At 40.7% G+C, this 13,829-nt stretch overlaps 1 protein-coding gene across 7 annotated transcripts in view; it reads right to left on the reverse strand.

Annotated features, from left to right (window-relative positions):
- Positions 1-13,829, reverse strand: part of PCDH15 (protocadherin related 15) — a 621,509-nt gene that overhangs the window by 211,829 nt on the left and 395,851 nt on the right. For 6 of the 7 annotated variants that reach the window (XM_077930491.1, XM_077930494.1, XM_077930495.1 and 3 more), the window contains 3 exons: positions 10,382-10,501; positions 6,609-6,719; positions 2,788-2,958 (listed from right to left, as the gene is read on the reverse strand). In XM_077930491.1, coding sequence (XP_077786617.1) covers positions 2,788-2,958; positions 6,609-6,719; positions 10,382-10,501 — 402 coding nt within the window. The remainder of the gene's footprint in view (positions 1-2,787; positions 2,959-6,608; positions 6,720-10,381; positions 10,502-13,829) is intronic. The other variant, XM_077930496.1, reaches the window with a different exon arrangement.

Consider the following 13,829-nt stretch of genomic DNA (forward strand, 5'->3'; position numbering starts at 1 on the left):
GAGGGGTACAAATGAAACTTTTTGCTGTCCACTGGGAAAGTCTTCTTTCTTTACTGATTAACTGAAAATCTTAATTACTGTCTCTGAGACACCTATCAATCGCCCTTCTGATTTTAAAACTATGCAATTGTGTTTTAAGCTCGCTGTCATTTAGGGGCACATTGATTTGATGGATAACAGCCTCGTATCAAATGCTGGCTTAGAATTTTCCCTTTAAACTACACATTTGTTGGCTGAAAGCAGGCAACACTCCGATTTCTGTTCTATTACCGAGCTGTCACAATACATCACAGCTGCTCAACGCCATTAATATTGATGTTCTTACAACCTTAAGTACACATTATACCATCAGTGTTATAGCAGGGTAGGGAGGCAAAAATATTGGTGTTGCCGAAATGACAGAGTCCGCAACATCCATTATGACTTCCTCAAGTACCTGCTTCACCTTTAGCCCCCTGTGCATCCCAAAACCAGTTGTTAAGCATACAGCCTTTCGACTCGCAGGGTAGCTATTTCTGTTATAAATGCTTGTGTTAACATCTGTATTCTTGACAAGGAGCAAATAATATAGCTCCTTCAACACCCTTGGGAAAACTTCCTTTACAAAACTGGCAGTTTGGGGGCAATTTAGACCATAAAAAAAGGCCAGCCAAATCCCAAAAGCTGCTCTGTGGAATATTACAAATCAAAGCAAAACATTGTATAGGCCTAAAACTAATGTTCAGAAGACAATGGTTTCTCACAGAGGCATTATTAACAGCTGGCTCCTGGAAGTCATGAATAAAGCACATGTTTAAACAAATAGTGTTCTCCTCAACAGAGTCCATTAAATTATGCCAGCCACCTTAATCTCCTCAGTCACATGTAAAATTAAAAAAATGTTCCTTTGTTGAGACTTTGTATGTTTCCAATGTATCACGCTGCTTAATGCTACCAGAAGAAATAATTGCATTACAGATGTAATCTCTTTGTCTCTATTTTTTACATCACAGGCGGCTTTAACTACTACAACAACAACAACATAACCAAAAACAACAACAATGACTGAAAATAATTGTGCTACAGACACAGACCAAAAAAACCTTCTTACATGCTACATTTAAAACTTAGAAATGCAATATTCTGGTTAATTTGGTGTGGCATCCCATGTTTAAAAATTGCCAGCATCCATAAATGGAAAAGCTGCTGTATAGGTGACAATATAAATATGTGACATTTGGAATGCTGAACTCCACCACCACCCTTTTGCTAGGTAGAATAAAGTAAGAATCAAAAGGGAAAGTATTGCAGGAAAGTGAACCAATACAGTATTTGGAGGTCAATACATTGTGAATGATTACAACATAATTTTGTGTTCCATCTCACTCTAACCACCTAAAATAGTTATGAAAGGCAGATGAAAGGCAGGAAAGAAGGAAAGAAGGAAAGAAGGAAAGAAGGAAGGAAGGAAGGAAGGAAGGAAGGAAGGAAGGAAGATCAGGACTTTTTTCAGCCAGAACTCGCTGTAACTCAGTTCCAGCACCTCTCAAGTGGGAACCATTGCCATTATAAGAAAACAAGGGAGGCATTCATGGTGAGTTGCGGCACCTCTTTTTCTAGAAAAATAGCATTGATAGTAATTATAATTTGTTTGGAAGCAATACAGCAACTTGCATTCCTTAAGTGATAAGTATATTGAGAATTATCAATAAACAGGACATACAAATTTATACAGATGCCCAGCAGGGCCTTTCTACCTCTGTTTACTATGGTAAATAAATAATCAGCAATTCATGCCTGTGCTAATGGTAAGGTGACTAGTCTTGTGCCCAGATGAACCGGCAATGGCTCCGAATACAAAAGCATCAGCCAAAGACCAGGATATGTTGTTCATGATGAAGATAATACTGGATATATGTTGACAAGCCCAGAGGTATCCAGTGACTAATGACCAATTCTTAGTTTGTTTGTTTTTGGACTTGAGCATGCATATCTCTTTACAAACCACATCCATAGTTTCCTGAGTCTAGGGGGAAGGTACATGTGGAATCAGACATCTCTTAAGAAGAAGATACACCCTTGAAATGTTAGTCAAGAAAGGAACGCCATTTCAGAGATTATTTTGAAAGAGAGAAATGGTACTCGCAGCAGTTTGTAATACAATGGTGGAGAATAAATACATATTGTGTTCAAGTACGTGTCTCTGTGTAGATACAGATATATAAACACACAAAGTACAAAAAGTAAAATGAAAACAAGCCCTCATTTGGTGTGGCATGACTGCTTGTTCTGCTTGAACTCTGGTACAAAATAGTGATTCTGCTACTCTGCCAGCAATGTTCTGCTACAGCAGGGGTGGAGAATTCCCAGCACATGAGCCAAATGTAGTCCCTGGGTCTCCACATTTGGCCTGTAATTAGGGTTCAAAAAAAGCCTTCTATTAGAGCCAGGTTAATCTTCCATTCCCTATGTGTTAACAAAAAACTGAAAATGTTCTCATGCTGAAGTTAGACTTGAAAATAAACCATTCTGTTAACTTGAATAGAAGACTTTTTTCAAGACCAACTGCAGTGTGCTGTAGCACTTTTGGATGGGGTGTCAGTTTTTGCAATCTTCATGGACCTGCAAGAACAAAAGGATGTTCAAGCACCTGACAGGCCACAATATATGCTTGCTGGATTGTGTTTGGCTTGCTGGGCACAGAATCATGCTGCACAAGAGAGTGATTGACCTGAACATAGGCAGAGAATGAATGAATGAAAATAAAAGAAAGGGAGAGGGGGGGGGGGAGTTCCTTCTTGTACTTACAGGGTCCGTGAGCTCTGGCAAGCTAGCCTGGTAAGTGAGCGGCCGACAATCCCGAGTGTTAACAACTAATACGCATGGAAGGAACATTGGTCCAAGGTCATCCCCATCAAGGACATCAACAGTAAGGGTGGTTGTACTTGTTCGTCTTTCCATAAGGTTTTGAGCTCGGTCCTGTGGAGAAAATAAGGATTTAACCTGACAATAAAAGTCTTGGTATCACTGCATATAATAGTGTGAAATTCGAAACTGCAAGCTGTAAACATGTTGCAAAGACAGGTGGAAGTGAACATTGCACTCCCTGACCCCACAAAGCTCTAATCTGGGACCACTACTAACCAAGAGGGGTTCTGTGTGAGAGAGTGAGTGAGTGAGTGAGTGAGTGTGCTTATCAGCCTTTTTTTTTTATCTCAAGAGGCAAATATGCTTTATGTAGCCTTGTTCCCACTTCCTTGATTTCACTATTTTATATCTTAGTATCATATTTTGTACCCTACCATCCTCTCTTTCCTTGCTCTGTCCTTTTCTATGTATCTTCTTCCCTTCCTCCCAACAACCCCATTTTTGACCTTCCTTTATACCTCTATTCCATGACACATCTTTCTTTTCTACAGAAATTATTTTCCTCAAACCCTTCCTCCTTCCTTGGACTCCAAATCATCACACTTCTTTTGTGCTGTTTTGGGAGTCAGGGGGCTTGTCTCAGAAGTGAAGCAAGTTATCCAATATCAACAAAGAAATCTGATATTAGCCATGTGTGTGAGGGAGAAAACATTCAAATGGAAGCCCCCCTCCCATCTAGCAATATTTGGGGAAACAGATTACGTGATAAAATATTCTTTCTGGCAAATTTGGAACTAATAAGCATTGTTTTCCCACACATCACAACAAAGGATTTTAATCCCCTCTATCTCCAATGAGAAAGTTGTATGGTTTTAATTATAGAATCACTTATCAGCACAGCACACCAGTATGTGTTCTATATATTCTTCTTACTGACAGAAGAATTCATAAATTCTCTTTGTTGCTTTTCTAGTAGGAATAAAGTAGTCTGTAGAAAAAGAATTAAGTCAGACTATTCTTATTCAAAACGGTAGCAACATTATCACATCACAAAGATTTATAATTTTGTATTCACATGCCATTCCTGCTTTTCAGCCATTTCATGATGGAGGGTCTGGGGTAGAACATTGCTAATGCCTTGCTTTTGGTGATCAAACTGTTCAGGACAAGGCAATCTGCTCAGCAGGATACAACCCACTGTATTACTATATGTACATTTATAATAATAATAATAATAACAATAATTTATTATTTGTACCCCGCCCATCTGGCTGGGTTTCCCCAGCCACTCTGGGCTGCTTCCAACAAAGATGAAAGATACACTAAAATGTCACATATTAAAAACTTCCCTGAACAGGGCTGCCTTCAGATGTCTTCTGAATGTCAGGTAGATGTTTATCGCTTTGACATCTGATGGGAGGGCGTTCCACAGGGCGGGCCCCACTACCGAGAAGGCCCTCTGCCTGGTTCCCTGTAACTTGGCCTCTCGCAGTGAGGGAACCGCCAGAAGGCCCTCGGAGCTGGACCTCAGTGTCCGGGCAGAACGATGGGGGAGGAGACGCTCCTTCAACTATGACTAGCTGGTCAACTAAATAGAAAGCGCAATGTCTCCAGGAAAATAAATTAAAAACTGATATTGGAGATGTGGCCTTGGGGAAAGTTTGAACTTGCAATCTTAGATGATAAACCCAGGAGTTTGGTGGAAAGAGAAGGCTGATACTGTGCAAGAAGGAGGAGAAAATGGTGGCAGGATTACATTGCACCCAGAAGAGGCAAGGTTGTGTCAAGTTCTGAAAGGAAGGAAGGAAATCAGGTGGAAGCAAGTAAAGTAGAAGAGAAATCTTGCAACAAGGGCAATATGCAGCTAAGACTGGAACTTGAGACTGAAGTCCATGGCCACACTACCCAGGGAGTCCTGAAATGGCTACCCAGAGAGTAACTGATAATGGAGAAAGCAGCAAACAGGTCCAGCATCAGCACCTAGGCTGGCGTAGGGATGCTTGGACTCACTGAAGCATCACTTTGATCACTCCAGCATCTTCTTTTCTTTGCCTTCATCTTTTGAGAAAACATTCAAAAGACAGCTGGTAGCCATCAGGGATTATACATAGTTACAGGTGCTCATTTTGTTGTTGTCTTTACTTTAAAAGTACTTTACTGTTTTCTACAACGGAATAGTGCTTATTCGCAAATGAATGTGTTTTGCATCAGAATAGTTGAAGTAAACATCATCTTAGTCCTATAATAATCATTACAGCATTATGATTTAAGGTAGTTTAAAATGAAAAAAAAAAAACTTCACATACTCAGAGGGGTGCATTTTTCAAAACCAGGGATGGAAACTTTTTTGTTTCTTCATTTTGTTCCACTATATCAGGAATGTATAGAAAGCGCAGAAAGGCAGTGTTGGCAGGAAGGAGAGAAATAACTGAAGGAACAGACATGGGAGTCTAAAGGGAGGTCCCCCAAAAGGCTATGGAGTCCAGGATCTAAAATTACCTATCTTGAACTCCTTGAATGTTGAGCACATTAAGAAACAATAACAACAAGGGCAGTTACACTGATGTTTAGGCAAGAACTCAGAAGTGGTTCAGAAGTATCCCTGCTTCTGCCTCGGAGTCTGAACTGTGCTCTGCTGCAGACTCTTCCTGTTCACAAAACCCCGTCACCTATTCTGCTTCTGACACCTCCTCCTCCTAGTCTGCTCCCTTTACCTCTAACCATTCATTGTTGTCCCACCACCATCCCCCAGGCTCTGAGTCTTCTTCACTTGGAGGTCACCTGGCTAATACCTCCCACGACCCCTCTGCATCCAGCTAGTCCATGGCACACTTGCTTTGACAAAATGTCATTATAACCCCCTAGCAAACCTATGAGGATGACTGCTCAATAAACGTGTTGTCTGGAAGCACCCTCAATGAAATATGGCACAAGAATGGATGGAATTCAGGACTCCTTTTAAGCAGATTTATAATTATGCAAGTAACTTGCAGAATTCTGCAATGAATGGAAACTTTGCCAGCTCTGGTTACAAAGACAACATCAACAGTAAAGCTGATTCAAAGTAAAGCTTTCCAACCGGTATACTCTGTACAATGTAGGCATCACTTTATTTCTCAGCTTGAAATATCTGTTACATAACATGTCAGGAAAATGCTTCACACACACCCCTATTTGATATACACAACTGGAGGTGAAAGAAAAAGCACCTTCAAAAGATTGCATTTCAGAGCTGAAGGATGCAGTTAAACTGCAGCCATTAAATTAATTTCACAGCAAATTAGTATTGCTAGCTGCAACAGAACAGTAAAACTCATTGACACTACAATGCATCATTCTATACCTTCCCAGACTAAAAAGGCTCTATTTCGCAACTGAACACCAACACCTTTATAACCAGTAAATATGTAAAAGTTTGTGTTACGTGGCAGCAGGGCTGATTCTCATGCATTCAAGTCATTTGATATCTCATCAACAGATGATGATCACTTGAGGATTGCAAAATAATTTGCTGACTTACAGTAAAATGCAAGGTCTGCTTGCAGCATCTAGTCTACAATGGTTCATTCAAATACAATGCTGCAGGAATCAAATGATGGATATTCATGGGGTGAATGCCCTCTTGAATTAAAAAAAGTCATGTGCTGATAATGACAATTTAAATGCCCATCAGATACAATATGAAGATACAGTTTCTATTCTCCCTTAAAAACAGTTATATTCGCAATGGACACCAAAAATTACAAGTCAGTCATACTCACATTGGCTTGGACAATGACAAAATAGCGTGTTTTTTCTTCGTAATTTAGCCTCTCACGCAAAACTACTGCTCCAGACAGTGTAAGAGGAATATCAAAAGTTCGATTTGAAGTCTGCCAAAATTAAATGAAGAAAAGAGAAATATAGGTCACAGGAGAAAAAATGATGTAATCAAATTAGGAAGATCCATCAGTGGCAACTGACAACAACACTTCCTTTTCTTCAGTGAGCAATCAGTTCACTTTGCCCTCACATCCTTCCCCATAGACCTAATGAATTTCCACAGAAGAAAGACCCTTGGCATAATGACAGTGTGGAGTCACATTTATTCCAATTAAAGAAAGAAAAAAATGCCACCAAGAAAAAAGAACATATCTTTCAACAATAAAAGCCTAATTAAAACATTTCGGACTAGATAGGAACAGACGATGATATCCAACTGGATGATGCAAAGAGTAGACCCACTGAAATTAGTAACTACAAGTCCATTGATTCTGGTGGGTCTACTCTGAATATAACTGACATTGTATATCTCCCAGTTTCTGGTTGAAGCAAAGGAGAGCAAGTGATGTGATTGCAAATGGGACCTAAAACTGACACAACCAACCATGAGGTTCTTGGAGATTTGGAACTTGTTCACATGACCAGGCTGCATTTGTGTGCTTCTGGTGACTGTTGAAACCAAGGCAAATGGGTTGCCTGATTTCTTAATGGGCCCAGAAATACTGTAAAATCAGCACTATTCTTGCTGTAAATTTCCTGTGGTTATGTGGCCCTCACAACCACAATCACCTGTGGTTGGAAGCTTGCATAAATGGACCCAAGGAGGGGAGTTCTCTCCATGCAGATGGGTCCTTGAATGAGGGGCCAGCATGTGTCACAACACCCTGTCACACACACTTGTACATAATTTGCATAGAACTGCAGTCTGATGAAGTAGAGGTAAAATTCTGGACTTTCCTCTGTTGAAGAATTAACACAAGCTTTTAGGCAAATCAACAGGCCTTCTCCCATGGTTTTATCTTTATTCTTCTTCATGGGGGTGCATTTATACAAAGAGGTAACCATGGAAGGATCTTAGGAATGATTTCTCACCCCACTGTGACATTTCTATGCTTTAAAAAAAACACCAGACAAGTGTATAAGCTCAACTGACTTTCGGTGAAGCCGTGAAATGACCACATTGCCCTGCTGAAAGTGCTCACCAGGAGCACAGCACTTTAGTTTGTAATTTGCCTAAAAGGTTGTGCAACCTAAAATCATTAGAAGGTATGGTAATTGTGATCAAGTTACTTTTGAGCACTGATACCAGTTAAATTTAAACTGGAATGAATCATTTCGATAGCCAAGGATTCCTCGAACTGCTATGTACTGATTCAGATAGCTGCAAGTGATGGGAGACTTTACACGATGGAGCGTAAGTGCGTGAGGGCACAGAGTGCTACAGATCTAATGTATGTTGTGGACACTCCACCTACAGATATGGAAGCCACTCTGTTTGAAGCTACTTCCTTCACAGCTAAGACAAAAAAGAGTGCCGGTGCCATAATTTGCCTGTTGTGGAGATGTGGCCATATCACTTCTTCAAGCCTATAACAACGAATAAACATCTGAAGTGAATGTCATTTTTTTTCTAAAGACCAAAGATGTTAAGGAGATAGAAGAAATATTGAAAAGCAAGGATTTTTAAAGCAAAAAGCAACAACTTGTAAACCTATGTTTGGGCAGATCCACTTTAGCCTGCAGCTGATTTAATTTTCTTTCATTTTAAAATATATTCTATGCACATAGCCTTCACTTTGACATAGTAATATTCTACATATAATAACCTCTTTTTAAACGTAGCAAGGGGAACATTCCATCTCATGAGCCCACATGGGCAGTCTGAAATGGCATACTTTAGCATGACACGGACTTACCAACATCATCCGCAGCTTCTGAGAACTAGGTCCGTCTCTTGCTGAATATTAAGCCTTGCATATCAGTATTTTCTCCATCTCCCCCAACACCCTTGGCAAAGTTTCATGGAGCAACACAACACATTGTTTTCCCATGTTTTTGCCTAATAGTGCAGTAACAGTGAGTGCAATTATTTTAATCCAACAAAAGGTGTGCCAATCATTCTCCTGATCAATTTTCTTGAACACTGATTCTATAACTTTCTAGAATACAAACCATTCACATCTCAGCTTTTTGTAGGATCTCAGTCACAATGCAGTCTCTACTATTACCTTGGAATAATAAGCAACCTACAAATGATAGCAATCATCCCTCCTCTTCTCATCAAAATGTACTTATTTTAACCTGAGTTTTATTATTATAGTCTTACTGCCACTGATAATTTAGAGCCTTTGCATAGCAATAATAATCCAAATGGTTTTTTTTATAAAAAAGCTCATTTTGTCTAAAATGAAGTATTTTAGATATATATCACAGGTAAAAGTTTTCTGTGAATAAAATTGTGTTTAATTCTGCAGTAAAATATTTCCTCCAAAAATGGGCAGTCTAAAATATCATGACACTATTTCGACCTGCCCACTAGGAAACCTTTTCAAAAATCCTATCAACTAAATGCATCTGAATTAAACTTACATAAACTCACTGGTTTGAAATTTTTGTAAGTTGAAAAAGAACAGAATGCTAAGCCCAGTTTTAAGAATGATATAAAATGCACTGATAAGTAGATGTACTACTATGTTTTCTATTTAGTGCTGCAAATGAAAGTGCCATTTTATTAATACCATAACTCTATGCTATACTTAGGACCAGTTCACACAGATCATGTTAAACGTTCAATCATCACCACTGGAACTGGGGAGATCACACAGTCCTCCCCTACACAAGTAGATCCTTTAGTGAGTTGGGACCTGAGCATGTAAAATGCTTACATCAGTGAACCCCACTCACTGAATCCCACCCCTTGTTCACAGTGGATGGATCAAATGAGTGGCCAACATTCATGACTCTAGTTCACACTAAGCATTCTACATGTGGTGCCCTCCCATGTCATCCTAAAAGTACATTCTACATGTGGCATAATGGAGGATAAAGTTCCATACTCATATGCCCTTCTTGGGTCCACACACATAATTGCCTACACAAGTAGTTCCAGTTGCCATGACCTATTTTTCCAGGGAATTGATATGAGCTGAGCATTATGCATTCAGTTGTATTTACACCTTCAGGACTGGTTCTTGAACATCCAGCAGGGGCATAAGTGTGGGAAGAAGCAGCACATGGGATTCTAGAACTCCACCAGCAGAATCAAGGAAGGGTTTGTTTGTTTTTAATGGCTCATTCTCTCTAAAGAACTTCCACACATTTTTTGTCAGGTTTTACTTGTATGCATAATCTGTTCTACATGTGTATGATTAAAATATCTCCCTCTGCCCCCGCCAAAAAGAATCACTCTCAAATAGCTTAAAAATTAATAATGCCAGGTTTCTTGAAGAAATGATTTTGGGCTCATAAATCTATGTGTGATACAAATCCCTTTCCCAAATCCCACATGCAAGGGAAAGTCCAGTTCATCCCTCCCCAGGATGCTATCTCCATGACGAATATACCTGTGCCCAGCACCACACACATCAAATCAATCTTGGGTTCAAAGTGCCTTATGAGAAAATGTTACCAAAAAAATAAATAAAAAAAAATTCAAAGATTTAAGAAAACTTAACAAGGGCAAATTCTGTTAAAGATAAACTGAGAGCGCCTTTGTATCTTATTTTCGTTCTTCCAACAACACATGTTTACTGAAAATAAGAATTTCACATACTGGGTCGCTGGGATTGTACTGGATGACGTACTCTATCTGTCCATTGGGACCATCATCTATGTCTGTGGCACCATTGTTTCCAGAGAATCCTGTAAAGATGGTAGTTCCAACTGGTGTCAACTGCAACAACAAAAATGATGTGCACACTTAGGAACCCTTGAAAGACAGAAGAAGAAGAAGAAGAAATCCAAATAATGGTTTCAAGTAAAAATGTACTTCAATGATGTGCTGGCAATGCTACCCTGTCGGACAATGTTACTGGATGAACGTATTGTGTGCACAAGCATTTCAGCTTGCCAGATGGAACAATCCCCCTCTCCTTTCCCTCCATGCTGTTCTGGAGGTTCTCCTGACCCCAAAGAGCCAATTTTGGAGGAGTGGGGACACAGAAGGGAGGAGAGGGGGGGGGGAAAGCTGCACTGTGCAAGCGGAAGTCCTTGCGCAGAGCTTCCACTGATGGGGCTCATTCAGCTAATCCCACTCATTATCCCTACTCCCAGTTCAATGTTCCTTTAAACAACAACAACAACCCCTCAAGAGAAAATAGGGAGGCTAAGGGCACTTCGAGTGCTGATATTTTTAGGTAGGATTCAATCTCATACTGGCAAATTCACATTGTGCAATTAGTTGACTGAGGGCTCTTGTGCAACAAACCCACTTCCTCAAAAGTTTTGACCTTTTATTGCAATTAAGTGACAGGAAAATGCACTGGAAACTGAAGGATGCAACATCATCTGACCTCCCCACAAACCAATAAAATGGGATGTTTGTTAAATAGCCAACACCATCCCTATCCCTGCAAACAAATCAGGATGAATACTGAATAAACAGGCTGTCTGGAAGTGTCAATAGGCTTAATCACACACTGCAGTCCATGAATGGTTTGCACTCTAAAATTAAAGAAATACAGGTATGTGAGAGAGTGAGGCTAGTTACAAATGAGGAGAGGCAATTATAAGGCTGCAAAACGCTACTGACTGGTTGAGAGGAGTAGAGGCAAGCAGCACCGTCCAGCGTGAGGTATACTGGCTCAGATGAGCAAGAGGAAATTGCACACCATGGCACTTTATACCATTTCAGGGAATAGTGAAATGCAAAAATTACACTGCAGGCTTTCACAACACAATCACATCCACACGTGCATCAAAGTAACTACCACCGTGTTCAGTGGGGCTCACTCCCCCTGGTAAGTGCATACAGGATTGTAAAGGCAGTCTCATTGTCACCTTCAACTTCTCTTGTTCACTTGCCAGATATCATTTTGAGAGAAATATATGATGTTACAGTGTTTGTCTGAACAATTTTTAGCACTGTGGAGCTCTACTTCCTACCAAAATTTTAGTTGCTTCCACATTGAAGTTACTGCAAGTTGCAAGGATGAGGGGAAAACTTAGGCACTTCTAAGATTCAGATGGGACGCGGGTGGCGCTGTGGGTTAAAGCCTCAGCGCCTAGGATTTGCCGATCGAAAGGTCGGCGGTTCGAATCCCCGCGGCGGGGTGCGCTCCCGTCGCTCGGTCCCAGCGCCTGCCAACCTAGCAGTTCGAAAGCACCTTCGGGTGCAAGTAGATAAATAGGGACCGCTTACCAGCGGGAAGGTAAACGGCGTTCCGTGTGCTGCGCTGGCTTGCCAGATGCAGCTTGTCACGCTGGCCACGTGACCCAGAAGTGTCTGCGGACAGCGCTGGCTCCCGGCCTATAGAGTGAGATGAGCGCACAACCCTAGAGTCTGTCAAGACTGGCCCGTACGGGCAGGGGTACCTTTACCTTTACCTTTACCTAAGATTCAGAATCCACATGTAAATGCTACTCATGCTGATCCCTGTGCTATTCAGACTATATGTGTATGGGTTCCACAACCTCATGGAGCAATGCTATAAGATTATGCAGAAGATTGTGCCTATCTTCTTTTCCCCCTTCTTTTCCAAGTACTGTCTTGGTTTATCGCTTAACCACCAAGTCACAAGTATTCAATCAGTTCCCATACAGATGTAGTACAGTGGTACCTCGGGTTACATACGCTTCAGGTTACATATGCTTCAGGTTACAGACTCCGCTAACCCAGAAATATTACCTCGGGTTAAGAACTTTGCTTCAGGATGAGAACAGAAATCGTGCTCCAGCGGCGCAGCAGCAATGGGAGGCCCCATTAGCTAAAGTGGTGCTTCAGGTTCAGAACAGTTTCAGGTTAAGAACGGACTGAATTAAGTACGTAACCAGAGGTACCACTGTATTATAAATTGGGGGGAGGGGAAGACTCCCCCCAAATATCTGGATTCAGTAAAGGATTAGAAACTAAGGAAACCCCTAAATTCCTGGGTCTAGTAGGGGTTGGAGCTTAAACCAGTTTTTCCATGTCCAGGAAACCACCTGGTAGAAGAACCATCAAAAGGTAACCACTGGAATGGCTCACCGATTAACCCCCTAAGAAGGCCAAAGATGATGGTAAGCAAACAGGAAATAAGTGTCACTTTTGCAAGCTGGGGAGATAGGCAAGAACACAAGGTGGGCAGTCTGTTTTATGCTTCAGAGGTTGGACATGATGTGTGGGGTCTCTTTGAATCTAAGGCTGCAGCAATGGGAGGAACAGGACCCTCTTGGGATATGAATACTCTGCACTCTCTCCATCTAGATACAGGTTGCATCTATGTGTAAATAAACCATATACAATAAAGACACCACAGACTCTGCTGTGCCTCACTGTTCCAAAAGGAAACAAAGATCCTGTTAAGCATGTCTGGTACCCCTGGAATCTCAGACCGTTCAGAGATTGGAGTGCCATGTAGCACTATGCTTATTCAGAACTATGGTCATTAGAACGTTAACAAGACTTCATCATTCTGTATGCATTTGCCAGATATAAACATTCTAAAATTGATTTCAGAATTCTACCACTGAAATTCAACTGCCCATACTCTCTCTCTCTCTCGCTCCAATTTTTCAAAATCTTCTATTTTTCAAACTTATTGAAATATCAAGCCCACACTTTAATGTTAGTACCATTCCTACATCAAAAATCTGTTTCATCTCCGTCACACAACATACACTTGTGAGAATAGTTTTTACAACTCCCAGAAGCAAAACATGACACCCTGTCTTCTGATGGGAACAACTGCTGGTTCTTACTTCACTAGTGTAGCACTGCAGGAGTTATCTAGAGCATTACGGCACAACTCTTCATATTCTAGAAAGATGTTCTTCAGAAAATGAATGGCAAAGCTTAGTATTGATCAGAACCATTTGGTGAAGAAGTCCAATGAACATTGGAATATAGGAAGATGCATTATACTGATTCAAACCATTGGTCATCCAGCTTACTACTGTCTATTATTATTATTATTATTATTATTATTATTACCACCACAACCACCAATACTACCCAGCAGCAGCTCTCCAGGATTTCAGATAGTGGGGTTTTTTTTACCACTGGGGTACAGTTCTCCCCAAGG

Source organism: Podarcis muralis, chromosome 6 (genome assembly GCF_964188315.1).
Source record: "Podarcis muralis chromosome 6, rPodMur119.hap1.1, whole genome shotgun sequence".
In the NCBI taxonomy this organism is placed as follows: domain Eukaryota; kingdom Metazoa; phylum Chordata; class Lepidosauria; order Squamata; family Lacertidae; genus Podarcis; species Podarcis muralis.